The sequence below is a fragment of the Pelophylax lessonae genome, assembly GCF_965119305.1.
Source record: "Pelophylax lessonae genome assembly, chromosome: 3".
Lineage (NCBI taxonomy): Eukaryota > Metazoa > Chordata > Amphibia > Anura > Ranidae > Pelophylax > Pelophylax lessonae.
This window is the reverse complement of record NC_138770.1, coordinates 516,931,266-516,947,151: the sequence shown is the minus strand read 5'-3', so window position 1 is coordinate 516,947,151 and position 15,886 is coordinate 516,931,266. Positions and strand designations below refer to the sequence as shown.

The 15,886-nt window shown below is 42.8% G+C and overlaps 1 protein-coding gene across 2 annotated transcripts in view; it reads right to left on the bottom strand.

Moving 5' to 3' along the window:
• The window catches only part of LOC309549694 (sulfotransferase 6B1-like), a 94,483-nt gene that overhangs the window by 23,032 nt on the left and 55,565 nt on the right, over positions 1-15,886 (bottom strand). For both annotated transcript variants that reach the window (XM_082250142.1, XM_082250143.1), the window contains one exon: positions 15,272-15,398. In XM_082250142.1, the coding sequence (XP_082106268.1) occupies positions 15,272-15,398 (127 nt within the window). The remainder of the gene's footprint in view (positions 1-15,271; positions 15,399-15,886) is intronic.

Here is a 15,886-nt window from a genome sequence, read left to right as displayed (position 1 = left end):
GGACTATATCAAAACGCCAGTAGAAAGCTGTAGCTGTAGGAGTTTTTCTGCTTTTTTTTTTTTTTTTTTGCAGTAGCGTCTTTCAGCAATTTTTTTGTGTTTTTCAACAGTAAGGTTTTTTTTTTAGAAAAACTATACTCCCACAAAATCGTATTGCTCACTGATAAACGCCGAAAAGCCACGTTCTTTCGTCCTTTTTTCAGCTTTTATCAGAGTTAGAGCGTTTTTGCAGGTGAAAAAACTCCTCTCAAAACCCACTAGTTCTGAGGTTTTTTTCCAGCCAGAAAATGCCCCTGCCAAAAACTGCTGATAACAGCATATGTGTGCGTGGACACTAAAGCCTCGTACACACGCAACGAATTTCCGCTGACCGGTCGTTCGTCTTTTGTCCAGAGTGGTGTCTGTTGGTTGGAATGTGCTCTAGACTGCACATGAATTTTGCGTCCGACAGAATTCTACTTCAGAAGTGATGTCATGTGTTGGATTGCTTTCTTTGTGTTCTTTCATCTCTGAGCATGCCCAGTCTTGCTCATAAGATTTTTCCCTGACGAAATCTGTAATGACTGCATGAAAATCAGACGTGTTTTGACGGTGGACAAAAATCTTATAGCCTGCACACCAGAATTTTTTCGCCCGAAAAGTCAGAGTCGGTTGTTGGAAGCATCATACTAACAAGCCGAAAATCGGCGGATCGGCCGTCGGACGAAAATTCCTGGCCGAATTTCGACGCGTGTGTACGAGGCTTTAGGCCTAATGCGCACTGCAAGTTTTTACAGCTGCTGTTTTTGGCATCAGACGTTTTTTTCTGCAGCAGTAAATTACCCAGCATGTTATCCTATGTGCCCATGTGTCTAACTCTGATAAAAGCTGAAAAACAACAGAAAATGCTGAATAAGGCCTTTTCGGCATTTATCTATGTTTTTGAGCCATACGTTTTTGTTGGAGTAAAGTTTTGCTAAACAAAAAGCTAAAAAAAAAACCCTACAGCTGAAAAAAGCTAAAAAAAAACCATGAAAAATGCTACTGCAAAAAGCTGAAAAACACCTTCTGCATCTTCAGCTTTCTACTGATGTGCATGAGTGTGCATGAGGCCTTAGGATAACATGCTGGGGAGTTTATTGATTGCAGAAAAAAAATGCCTGACGCCTAAAACAGCAACTGCAAAAAACGTTCAGTGTGCACGAGGCCTAATGCCCCGTACACACGTACCAATCGTCGGCAGAACGATCGGCCGTCTTTTGTCCGAGGGCTGTCTTGTCTGTTGAAAAGTGCAAAAGACTGCACACGTATTTTGTCGGCCAACTACAGCCCACTGCAGAAGTGATGTCATGTGATGGTTAACTTTCCGTGTCTTTTTTCTTTTCTGAGCATGCCCAGTCTTGCAAATCTGCTGTCTGTCGGCCGAAATCTGTACTGACTGGCGAACAATCGGCCGTTCTGGTGTTGGCCAACAAAAATTTTAATGCTTGCACGACAGATTCTGTTCGGCCGAAAATGCGCTGTCGGCTGTCGGAAGCATCATACTAACAAGCCTACAATCGGCCGATCGGTCATCGGCCAAATCTTTACGGCCGACAATTGGTACGTGTGTACGGGGCATCAATCTCACCAGCAGAAGATCCCTTTAGGGAACTAGGAAGCATTTGTAATGAGTCCTATTTAAATCAATTATATAATTTCACATGTAGCACTGTCCCCTTGGGAGTTGCTTGTAGTTGTATGTTCTTCTTGGCCACTTTGACCCTGTGAACTGTCCAGCCCTCCTGACACTCTAGGTTCAGACATGTTGTGTATAACTTTAAATGACACACTGACACAATGCAGATCTGTATTACCTCTTTAGATTTACTTTACTCAAAAGGAAAGCTTAAAGGAGGTATTAATCAACTAGGCCCTAGGTAAACCACCACGACTCAGCTGAAATAATACTAAGAGAAAAGTTAAATAATCAGTTGTGGTAGCAAGCAAATACCACCAATATGCACAGTATCTGACAGTAAGTGAATGAATCTCTCAGAAACCTATGAATTGTTATGAAAATACTCCTACTAAAGGGGAATCCCAGGCCGGCCTATAGTAATGAGAGATGAGGTAATCTAGTTACCAGTAGTGAAGGAAAAATTTGATTCATGTGGGGTGATCCCCTGAGTGCCACATCCCAAATTGGAATACAAGAACAATGGGGTTCCCCTTGGGGCGGGACTTTTAAGGCACTGTATAATATCAAGATACACAGTTTATTGAAAACTTTATTGAAAAAGTATATAAATACAAAGAAAATGGTTAAAATAATTGGCAAGTTGTACAGACATTATATACACAGTGAAAATGCACCACATATAAACCGCGGGTGTTCACCCGACGCGTTTCGGAGAGGAACCCCAAACTCCTTCTTCAGGGGTGCCCGCAGGAGGTGGTCTAAGGATAATTAGTATGTAAGTAATGTGTCATCCAAACAAAAACGTGTACATTGTAATAATTTCACAAAATTTCAACAAAGCACTTACATGTTCACTGTAAAGAATGGAGAAACTTGCCTGCCTGTAAAGGCTAAAAAACAGGAGATCAATATGCCGAAAGGCGCCAACCTGGAATGCCGTGTGGAAATGCTCGATGTTGGACCCAAAAGAAAAATTCTCTGAATGTCACAGGTGGTTGAAAAACTGCTTGCAACCCGAATTCCCCGAAGGGAAGAAGGGGGTAGGAATAGCTGGAACCAGGCTTTGCTATTATCTTCACCGGCAGTTGAAGCTCAAATAACAAATGATTCCCAAGTGTAGCACAGTGTCAGACAAGCAATACGGGTTAGCTGATTCTAATGCGTGTGATGCATGAAATTCGAGATCAACACTTGGGAAGCACAGAGACAGTCTGAGAGAGCCGAGAATAAGTCTGCAGTGTCAGATAATTGTAGTCTGCTCCAAACTACACACATGTCATTCAGACGCCTATTATGCCCCAAGATATTGATTGAGTATCTGAAAATCAGGACTTAGAATCTACATTTAATATCATTAGTTTAATCTCACAAAGTTTTTCGGATATAGAGCTGTCTGTCCTCAAACTTGGTTTAACTTCTGTCCTTCTGTCCTTACCATTTTGATGTGGTCAAGGATATTGAGTTATTTGCACGGAAATTGAATTTTAAAGCCATGTTTCATGATGCAAAACAGAAAGCGGGAAATATATAAGATATCCAACATAGACATTCAAGAGCAGAATATAGAACCCTGGGGGATCTAACACCATTAGAGGAAGAAGGTGGCTTCTGGGATAATTCACAGGATTTTTTCCATAACATGGAGCAGGTCGCGAAGGTAGATACTTTGACTCCTAAATAAACACCAAAGGAATGAAAAAAGAAATCCTGTAAATTTCCCAGTTCGAGTAACCCTAACATTAAATTGTTTGTAGATCTAATTAGAAAATAAGTTGAAAGGATACCCCCTAGATCAAAGAAATTCTACCTATCAGCAGATCAGCAACCAGCATTACAATCACTTCAAGCCCTAGAGAGAATTATCATTAAACCGGCAGATAAAGGAGGAAATATTTTGATAAGGACAGATACTCAATAAATTCAGATGTTTGACAAAATCCTTCAAAATCGCTCATGGTACAAAAAAATCTCAGTGATGGAAATGTCAGCTTTCCAATGCACATTCGAAAGAATAATACATTTAGCATTTGCAAATCAACTAATTTAAAAAAATACATGAGACCTTTAGAAGGAACAGATCCTGTGACCCCAATATTCTATGCACTACCAATGACTTAAAATTGTTGATAATCCCACCTGGCAGGCCAATTGTATCAGGGATTGGATCAGTTACCTGAAAAGCCAGTAAACTAATTTAATTGACGATTACCTATGTCCCAGGGGCATACCTAGAGCATTTGGCACCGGGGGCGGATCCTATATCTGTCACCCCCCAGGTGGGCAGACGGCACACCGCACATCAATGATGACGCGTGTAGCGCCTACACGCACTGCGGCACACAACTCAAAAGAATCCTCCTCCCTCTGCCCCCCCCAGCGGCCAGGCCCCTCCTCCTCTGCAAAAACAGTGCCGACTGACCTGAGGCACCAGACAGAATACATGTGACTGGCAGCGGCACACTTACTATGTGCTAATGCCAGTGGCGTCACTAGGGTTGGTGTCACCTGGTGCAGTAAAACATGGTGTCACTCCCCCCTCAAAAAAATGATTTTCCTGTTTTCTGAAAGTGCGCCAAAGATGCAACATGCAGGACTTTTGGTGCGTTTTCAGAAAAGGCAGAAAAAAAATGTGCAACCTAATAGGTATCTATAGGACTGCAGATATAAATGCGGGTAAAATAGAGGAAGACCCCCCTTAACATTACACAGCCCCTGTACCTTTGGACCCCTTTACATTACACAGCCCCTGTACCTCTGGACCACTTTACATCACTTTACATTACACAGCCCCCGTACCTCTGGACACCTTTACATTACACAGCCCCCATACTTCTGGACCCCTTTACATTACACAGCCCCCCTACCTCTGGACCCCTTCACATTACACAGCCCCCATACCTCTGGACCTCTTCACATTATACAGCCCCCATACCTCTGGACCCCTTCACATTACACAGCCCCCTCCACACACCTCTGAACCCTTTTACATTACGCAGCCCCCCCACGGGTCCCTTTACATTACACAGTCCTCCATGGACCCCTTTACATTACACAGCTCCCCTATGGACCCCTTTACAATACACAGCCCCCCATGGACCCCTTTACATTACACAGCCCCCCATGGACCCTTTTACATTACACAGTTCCCAATGGGCCCCTTTACATTACACAGCTTCCCCCATAAACCCCTTTACATTAAACAGCTCCCCTCACACCTCTGAACCCCTTTACATTACATAGCCCCCCATGGGCCACTTTACATTACACAGCCCCCCCATGGACCCCTTTACCCCCATGGACCCCTTTACATTACACAGCCCCCCATGGACCCTTTTACATTACACAGCCCCCCATGGGCCGCTTTACATTACACAGCCCCCATGGACGCCTTTACATTATACAGCCCCTCCATAGACCCCTTTACATTATATAGCCCCCCTATGGAACTCTTTACATTACACATCCCCTCTTAGCTCTCCCTTTTCTACCTTATTAGGGCATGCAGGGCAGGAGACACAGGCACTAAAGCAGAATGGGAGAGGAAGTAAACAGCAGCCCTGAATAAAAAGCGGGAACTGCCGGAGTTAACTTTGCAAGTTAACAGCAGGCGATTGGTTGCTAGGGGATCCTAAAATTAACTCCTGCAGTTCCCGCTGTTGATTCAGGGTTGATGTTTCTTTCTCTCCCGTTCTGCTTCAGTGCCTCCTGCTCTGCTCTCCTGTGTTAGTGAGCGGTTGAGGCAGTCCGGCGGCCGGCCCTGGGTGTCACCCCGGTGCTCCCGTGCCCCGATGCTCCCTGACACCCCCCAATGTGTGACACCCGGGGCGGACCACCCCCCCCCCCCCCCCTGTTGGTATGCCACTGCTATGTCCCCACGTGGAATCATTACTTCACATCTAAAGGACACAATACATTTCCTGACAATTCTCGATTCATTGACGTGGAGGCCCTTTACTCCAACATTCCACATTCCATCGTACGCAAACCTATACCTGAGGGGGTGGGAGCAAGACCTATTTTCTTGAGAGGATGTGTCGATGTACCTCCGCCATATTGATTTATGGAAGAAGTACATCGATGATATCTTGATCTTCTGAAATGGTACAAGTGGGAAATTGGTTGAATTTGTCGACTCATTGAATGTGAATGATTTCAATCTTACATTCACTTTGGAGTGGCATACAAGTACCCTGCCATTTCTGGATTTGACGGAAAGACGCAGATAACTGTATCTTAACAAATCTGTTTAAAAAACCTACAGTGGGTAACTCTATTACACTATAAAAGCCCTCACTCTCAACACCTCATTAGAAGCATCCCACAAGAGCAATATCTGTGTATTCGCAGAAATTGCACAAATGATAATAAATTTGAAAAGCAGGCACTGGCACTGCAAAAATGCTTCTTAGAACGAGGATATAGCAAAAAGTCCTTAAAAAGGCATATAGAAGAGCAAAGGACAGTCCAAGGGATCTGTTGCTATTCCAAGGCGAACATGTGGATGAATGGCCAAATGTTCGACCGGTTCTTAACTTTAATAAGCAAGCTGACAGAATTAGGAAAATCAAGAAACATTGGCATATACTAACGGAGGATCCCACAATCTGTAATTTTGAGGATGAAAGACCTAATTTAACATTCAGGAGGAGTAGATCAATTAAAGACACCCTCAAGTCTTGTCATTTTTCACCCAATGGTGGAGGTGATCCATGCACACATCTACCAAAGGGGACTTTCAAATGTGGCAACTGCAACTATTGTCGCTATATCAATCAAAGCAGGGGAGTGGTGCTTCCAAATCTTGAGGTGTTCAAACCTAATTGCAATACAGTAGGTATAGTATACCTTCTGACCTGCAGCTGTGGGTCAATTTATGTGGGCAAAACCAAAAAAAAAATGTTGGCAAAGGATTAACCACTTGCCGACCGCCGCAAGTACATATACTGCGGCGGTCAGCCCCGTGCAGGCAAAGTGACGTACCGGTACGTCACTAGCCTGTGAGCCAATAGGGGGCGAGCGCACGCCGCCGGAGGCGCGATCCCGCCCCCGCTCATTCACGGACAACTCCGCGCGAGTGACCGGTGGACCCGATGTCTGCCAGTCACTCGCGATTGTCAGTTACAGTGGGAGAAAGGCAGGCGGCTAATGTAAACAAAGCCTGTCATTCTCCCTTGTGTAACAGCAGAGATCAAACGGTCCTGCTATGTAGGACCGTTGATCTCTGCTGTTACACACACAGACACATCCCTGCACAGTTAGAAGCATGCCCCTAGGGACACACTTAACCCCTCCCTCTCCAATGAAGTTAACCCCTTCCCTGCCAGTGTCATTTTTACAGTAACAGTGCATATGTATAGCACTGATTACTGTAGTAATGTCACTGGTAACCCCCAAAAGTGTCAAAAATGTCAGTCAAGGGTCCGATCTGTCCGCCGCAATGTCGCAGTCCCGCAAAAAAGACCTAATTTAACATTCAGGAGGAGTAGATCAATTAAAGACACCCTCAAGTCTTGTCATTTTTCACCCAATGGTGGAGGTGATCCATGCACACATCTACCAAAGGGGACTTTCAAATGTGGCAACTGCAACTATTGTCGCTATATCAATCAAAGCAGGGGAGTGGTGCTTCCAAATCTTGAGGTGTTCAAACCTAATTGCAATACAGTAGGTATAGTATACCTTCTGACCTGCAGCTGTGGGTCAATTTATGTGGGCAAAACCAAAAAAAAAAATGTTGGCAAAGGATTAACCACTTGCCGACCGCCGCAAGTACATATACTGCGGCGGTCAGCCCCGTGCAGGCAAAGTGACGTACCGGTACGTCACTAGCCTGTGAGCCAATAGGGGGCGAGCGCACGCCGCCGGAGGCGCGATCCCGCCCCCGCTCATTCACGGACACCTCCGCGCGAGTGACCGGTGGACCCGATGTCTGCCAGTCACTCGCGATTGTCAGTTACAGTGGGAGAAAGGCAGGCGGCTAATGTAAACAAAGCCTGTCATTCTCCCTTGTGTAACAGCAGAGATCAAACGGTCCTGCTATGTAGGACCGTTGATCTCTGCTGTTACACACACAGCCACATCCCTGCACAGTTAGAAGCACGCCCCTAGGGACACACTTAACCCCTCCCTCTCCAATGAAGTTAACCCCTTCCCTGCCAGTGTCATTTTTACAGTAACAGTGCATATGTATAGCACTGATTACTGTAGTAATGTCTCTGGTAACCCCCAAAAGTGTCAAAAATGTCAGTCAAGGGTCCGATCTGTCCGCCGCAATGTCGCAGTCCCGCAAAAAAAATCGCAGATCGCCGCCATTACTCGTTAAAAAAAAACAACAAAAATTACAAAAATCTTTCCCGTAGTTAGTAAACGCAATAACTTTTGCGCAATACGCTTATTGCGATTTTATTTTACCAAACATATGTAGCAGAAAACAAATTGGCCAAAAATGTTTAAAAATTTTGATTTTTACATTTTTTTGGGGGAATTTCATATAAAAAATGTGAAAATATTGTTATTTTTTCAAAATTTACGCTCTTTTTTTGTTTATAGCGCATGATCAAAAAATCGCACAGGTGATCAAATACCACCAAACGAAAGCTCTGTTTGTGGGAAAAAAAGGACGTCAAATTTGTTTAGGTACAGCGTTGCGCGACCGCGCAATTGTCCGTTAAAATCACGCAGTGCCGAATCGCAAAATAGGGCCTGGTCAGGAAGGGGGTAAAATCTTTTGGGGCTTAAGCGGTTAATGACCATGTAGTAGATATTACAGCAGGTGTTCTAGACAGTCCCATAGCTAGGCACTTTGCAGCCAATCATAAATATTAATAAATATTAAGCAAGTTGAATCAAGATGGATTTACAAATTGAAAGCCACCGAACCCCCAGGCCTAAATGACTAGTAGAGTGGGAATGAGCGGTAGGATTTTCAATTAATTAATATTAATTTTAATTAATGAAATTTTTTTTTCTATTATTTTTTATTGTTCACATTTGTGGACAAATAGGTAGGACCAGTCCCATACTGGGTGCCATTTAGGAACAATTGTCAGCTTTGGGAATACAGCTGCCTTATCCAGGGTCTGTCCCCTTTATCTTTCTGACTGGGGCTTTACTGTTTTATTTATTAGATCATGTTTCAAGTTTTACTGTAAGGGTTAAAAATATATCCCCTTTATTCTTTACATGAGATCTTCCTTTTTCTGGTTGTGATTATTTCTTTCCCTGTTATGGCCGATTTGCAGTTTGGATACCGCCCCCACCACGGTTGCCTAGCACCTGCTATGTTTGGTGTGACTATCTGGTCCGCAGTGTCAGATTGGGTCTGCCATACATCACTTCTGGACCAAGACTCTTGCGGAACAAGAAGTGACATCACTTCCGGGATGACACAATTTGTTTGGGAGTTTGAACGGATACCGGACGCTATTGTTCCATCCTCATGGCGTCCGACGGTTAGAAGGGAGAGGCCCACACTAAGCACGGGGGATCATATCTCCACTTCTGGAGATGCCCCCTCCCCCCGAATCTGGGGGTGTCATTACCTTTACATTGACACCCCCTGAGATTTGCAGATTTCAGTGTGAACCACTGGTGCGATGCGGGAACCAGCACTGATTTGCAGGGTTTCCCGCATGGCACCAGTGTTAACCAGGACTTAGGCTGGTATGCAAAGAATCTTAAGACAGTATCTGCACCTCTGCTTCTTGCTTCTTATCCCTTTTTTATATGAGTGACAATTATATGGTACAGTCAACCCCTTTTGATTATAGTTAAATCATTGTTGTAAATTGTGATAATATTATATTTCCCTGAATTTCATTTTTGAGGTATTTTCTAAGGAATATATGGGGTTTATTACTGACATTCTTACTTTGTGATTTCAGTCTCAAGGGTGGGTATTTATTTATTTTTTCTTCTTTGTCTCCCCTTCCCCATCCCCCTCTATGATCACTGGGTGTAGCTCAACTTTCTGTAAATGTTTTTGAGGATATAGTTTATATGATTTTGTTGAATATTGAATAATCCATACTGATATTGTATTGTTTTCTTTTTTTTTTTCCTTTCTTCAGTTACAGTAAGGGTCTTAGATACAAAATTCACAATACGTACATGTATGGTCCTGAAAAAGTTGGGGATCCCACGAAACACGTAGACCCCTTATCTTTACATGTATATCTGATACCCATGTAACTTGAAATTATCAAGAGGTTATTCTATGTATAATTGTTTTTAACAAATATAGCATTGTCTATATTTTTAGACTTTTGTACAACAATAAAAATTATACATTTTTTTTTTTTATTAATTTGTGTTTTCATTTGGCATATTCAAAATCCTAATATTCTATATTTTCCTAGAGTTACCAATGTATTTATGGGATGATGCCAAAATGAACTTGTTATAAGGTCTCATGATATGTTACATATTTAAAAATGACCATTGGCGCAATATCCTTGGTGCCGGGCAGGAACATTACTTTGTGGAGGCAATATTTTTTATGTTTTTAATGGGTTATTATAAACTGGCAGGGTTATGTTATGATTTTTCCTGTGGTTCTTTCTCTTAAAGTGACATTAAAGGCAAACGTTTTTATTTTTTTTTTTAAATAACAAACATGTCATGCTTATCTGCTCTGTGTTTTTCACAGAGCAGCCCCGATCCTCCTCTTTTCAGGTCAGACACCCCCCCTCTCCCTCCTCATTGGCTCAATGGCTCCAGCTGCTGTCTCAGACAATGAGGAGGGAGAGTACCCAGACAGCCGATGAACTCGTGCACATGGCTGGATCAGGGGGGAGGTCAGATAGGTAATAGGGGGTGCAAGGGGCGCTGCTGCACACAGAAGGTTTTTTACCTTCATTCATAGAACGCATGAAGGTAAAAAAAACCTTCAGCCTTTAGAACCACTATAATTATATGGGTGAGTGGACCAAGGATACCTGAACAGTGGAAAGGTGTATGGGAGATATCCTCTGGAAAAGCTTCTGTGACCCACCTCAGCTTAAGCTTGGGGGGTCAACATCTGTGGGTGAGTGCATACCCTTGTGGGGGCACAGAAGGTGGAGTGTGGTGGTGATATATTGAACACACAAGACACTTATTTTGGTAAACAGTTATGCACAGAAGGACTTTAAAGATTTGGATGGACTTTTTTATAGGCACTTTAATGAAGCACTTTATCATAGCACATATATATATATATATATATATATATATACAGTAAAACCTTGGATTGCGAGCATAATTAGTTCCGGAAACATGCTTGTAATCCAAAGCACTCTTATATCAAAGCAAATTTCCCCATAAGAAATAATGGAAACTCAGATGATTTGTTCCACAACCATTTATTCATAAGTCCTTCAGTTTATAGTCCATATAAAAAGAATATAGCATTGCGATAGGTTATATAACCATAAAATGTCCATCCACAAATAGCCGCTTCCACAAGGGGATTAGAAGCAAAATCCAGCAGGAGCTACAGAGTATCAAAGAGAAGAGAGGCGCCACTAAGTGTAGCAATATGGTTCCATTTAATGAAGGTACAACATTTAGCAACCCACATGGTTGATGAATAAAACAGGCACATCTAAGTATGCAGGCATCCGGGGTAAAGCTGTCCATATAGACCATCTTCTGCACCGCCAGCTGCCAGTCTGTAATCCTGACCGGGAAGACCACCCTGCAGTAAAGCGAGCGATCTGAAAGCGAGGGGCAGCATGGAAGGGATGACGTAGATGGCGGTGCGGAGGATTGTCTATGTGGACAGCTTTAGCCTGGATGCCTGCATCCTTAGATGTGCCTGTTCCAATCATCAACCATGTGAGTTGCTAAATGTTGTACCTTCATTAAATTTAACCATATTGCTACACTTTTATACTCAGCTGTGACTTGAGGCTACTTGTATATCAAGACATCGCTTGTATATCAAGTCAAAATGTATTTGAAAATTTTGCTTGTCATGCAAAGCGCTCTTAAACCAAGTTACTCTCAAACCAAGGTTTTTACTGTATATATGATTGTGTGGTTTATGACTAGGCACTCTGATAATTCACGATTTACAGCTCTTTTTTTTTTTTTACTCACTTATTGGATGGTGTATACATATATTTGTATTCAATTGAAGGGCAGCAACGACCCACATAGCACATAATATACACTGCTCACAAAAATGAAAGGAACACTTTGAAAACACATCAGATCTCAATAGGGAAAAATATCATGCTGGATATCTATACTGATATGGACTGGGTAATGTGTTAGGATGAATCGTTTGATGGAAATTAAAATTATCAACTTATAGAGGGCTAAATTCAAAGACATCCCGAAAATCAAAGTGAAAACATTATGCAGCAGACTAGTCATTTTGCTGAAATTTCATTGCAGCAACTCAAAATGGTACTCAGTAGTTTGCATGGCCCCCACGTGCTTGTATGCAGGCCTGACAACATCAGGGCATGCTCTTAATGACACGACAGGTGGTGTCCTGGGGTATTTCCTCCCAGATCTGGACCAGGGCATCACTGAGCTCCTGAACAGACTGAGGTGTAACCTGGCAGCATCGGATGGACGAAACATAATGTCCCAGAGGTATTCTATTGGATTTAGGTAAGGCGAGTGTGGCGGCCATTCAATGGTATTAATTCCTTCATCCTCCAGGAACTGGCTACATACTTTTGCCACATGAGGCCGGGAATTGTCGTGCACCAGGAGGAACCCAGGACCCACTGCACCAGCGTAGGGTCTGACAATGGGTCCAAGGAATTCCCCCCCGATACCTAATGGCAGTCAGGGTGCCATTGTCTAGCCTGTAGACGTCTGTGCATCCTTCCATGGATATGCCTCCCCAGACCATCACTGACCCACCACCAAACCAGTCATGCTGAACGATGGTACAGACAGCATAACATTCTCCATGGCTTCTCCAGACCCTTTGATGATTGTCACATGAGCTCAGGGTGAACCTGCTCTCATCTGTGAAAAGTACATGGCGCCAGTGGCGGACCTGCCAATTCTGGTGTTCAATGCCAATCGAGCTCCACTGTGCTGGGCAGTGAGCACAGGGCCCACTAGAGGATGTCAGGCCCTCAGGCCACCCTCATGAAGTCTGTTATTGATTGTTTGGTCAAAGACATTCACACCAATGGCCTGTTGGAGGTCATTTTGTAGGGCTCTGGCAGTGCTCATCCTGTTCCTCCTTGCACAAAGCATCAGATACCAGTCCTGCTTCTGGATTAAGGACCTTCAACGGCCCTGTCCAGGACTCCTGGAGTAACTGCCTGTCTCCTGGAATCTCCTCCATGCTCTTGAGACTGTGCTGGGAGACCCAGCAAACATTCTGGCAATAGCATGTATTGATGTGCCATCCTGGAGGAGTTGGACTGCCTGTGCAACCTCTGTAGGGTGCAGGTATCGGCTCATGCTTCCAGTAGTGACACTGACCTTAGGCAAATGCAAAACTAGTGAAAAACAATCAGAAAACATGACATTTCAGCAAAACGGACTAGCCTGCTGCATAATTTTTCAAATAGATTTTTAGGGGTGTCTTTGAATTCACATCTCTGTAGGTTGATCGTTTTATTTTCCATCAAATGATGTGGCATCCTTTCGTTCCTAACACATTACCCAGTCCATCTCAGTATAGAAATCCAGCATTATATTTTTCCCCATTGAGATCTAAAGTGTTTTCAAAGTGTTCCTTTAATTTTTTTTTAGCAGTGTATATACATACAGTATATCATTTTTTCCTAAGCACGAGTGTTTCCACATACCTATTTATCTGTTATACAGGTGCCTCCAAACTATCCACTGCAAGATTTTATCCAGCTAGGGTCAAAGGCCTCATACAGGTCTTCACATTACAGTAGTCTCTATTTCTGTACACACACCCACCCCTCTTCCCAGGTCTCTGTCAGTTTCCTCCAATGTCATTGTAACATTGTTAATTGCTATGATGTCCTCCTAACAACTTTGCCCCAGCATTTACAGAAGGGTGGCACTTCCTTCAGCCACACCTGCTCCACCTGCTACTACAGCCAAGCTACTGGGCTCTCCATGCTCCCAGCCACACCGTAAATGAGTGAGGAAAGGATGGACCCAATAAAGACTCTGATGTAAGGAGGGAGGATCTAAAGAGGGCTCTCCTATAAGGTGGGACTCTGATGGGGACCATAATGAAAAGGGGGGGCTCTGATGGGGACTTTTAATGTAAGGGGTCACTCTGATGTTAAAGAGACTCTAAAGGGGATTTTTCAGCTTGAGAATATTTGTAAAACATACAATGTGGCCCTCATATTAAAATGTTTCGAGCCGTCTGATATAGGTGAATGTGTCTTGTTCTACAGAAAAATAACCGCTATTGCTAGAAAAACTTGTCAAGGTTAAACCCAGGTCTGCCTTGTTTCTTTGTTTTAGGGTCTTCATCACAGACCACTCTCTGATCTCCCATATTTGGCCTTTGCTTTGGCTGATTAGCTCTCTAAGGTTCTTGACCCTAGGTTCATACATGTAGCCAGGTGCCTGGCTAGAAACAGAGAGCAATTTAAGGCACTGTGCTGCAGTGCTCTCTGTGCTCCCAATGGACTTCAGCTGCATGGGTTAACACTACCTCGCCTCCATCCACCAAGTTGCTGTATACCTGAGACTAGTGAGAGGCCATTGCTGCCATTAACCTGTTAGAACTAGCAGAAACTGATCACATGGGGACTGGCCATCTAACTAGCAGTATGATTTACTGCATGCATACTTTACTGGGACTGTACTCTTGTGCACCAGCTTAAAGACAGAACCCCAACTCTAGCTGGCTGAAGAATTGGAGCTAAGACTGCTCACTCAGATAGCTGCTTTACAAGAACTTTGCCTGTGGTCCATAGTAAGAGGTACCTCTTTAGGAGGTCCTAAATTTTCAGTGCTGGCATTCTTATACAGTGCATTGTAAAGCCGATAAACCCTAGAGGGGTTTGGGCAGCATTGATTATCATTGCTGTTACTGTTTTCTAATTCCATTACTTATTGCTGATTTCGTGGATTACCAGGTTTACTTTAATTTAACTGAATAGAACTCCATTCTATGCTGTTATAGCCTAGTAAATATATTGTCTAGTGAACTAATCCTTTATTTACTTATTTATGTGCATGTTGCTATCTACTACAACCCGTTAAATTATATTGAGCTAATTACCAATAACCAGTGTGACGCTTTTTGAAACTGAACCTTTGTTGTGTGCATGGTGTCTATATTTGTGCTCCCAATACCAGTGCAGTATCAATTTGTTTAACCTGGTTTGTCGATGGGGTTAAGGTTGTTCTTTGAGTTGCGGTAGAAGAACTGAGAATCCAATCTATCAAGCGGCTTCTGTGGGGGTGGTCCTATATACAGTACATATGTTTAACAGTGCTTCTGGTTTTCATTTTAAATATTTGACCTGGGTTTCATTGCCTACACAGCTCAGAGTCACCAGCTCCTCTAAGCATGATAAGTAGCCCCCTGCTATTTGTTATACATTTATGATAACCAATTTAGATTTAAAGGTTTCCTTTCCTAAAAAAAGAAAATAAATGGGATTTGTCTTTAGTTTTAAGGAATAAGGAACCTTAATATGCTAGAACATACATTACCATTGCCATTTATAAAATCCTTGAAAAACAAGTCCCAAGAGTCATAAGTAGGAAGCGCAGGCAAGCTTTTATGAAATCTGTAATAGGAAGTGGCTGCATCTTTTGGGTTACGAAGGACCAACAATATCTGTAGAGAAATAAAACAATTAAAGTTTTGTCTTTTTTCACTTTACCACAAAGCCCTTCCTCTCTACTAATAATGAATATTTACCTTTACTGTGTTCAGCTTTTACAGCCCAAACAAGGAACAAGCATTTATTTATTGAGTTTGATTTACTATTTTCTGTGAAGGTAAATGGGCTGTTAAGTGCTGCTGACTTCCATCATCCAATCATGTGCAAGCAAAAATAGTGCTTTTTTTATTTTCCTTGCCTGTGATTGTATATTCTTTGCTTAGTGAATTTTCCTCACATTCACTAAGCTAAGGGGAAATTCTATTGCAAAGAGCAAATTGAACAGCCTATTTGCCTTTGGTAAATCAACCCCACTGAGTTTATCATCTTGCCACGTACAGAATCTCACAAAAGTGAATACACCCCTCACATTTTTGTATATATTTTATTATATCTTTTCATGTAACAACACTGAAGAGTAGTGACAACACACAGCCATTAA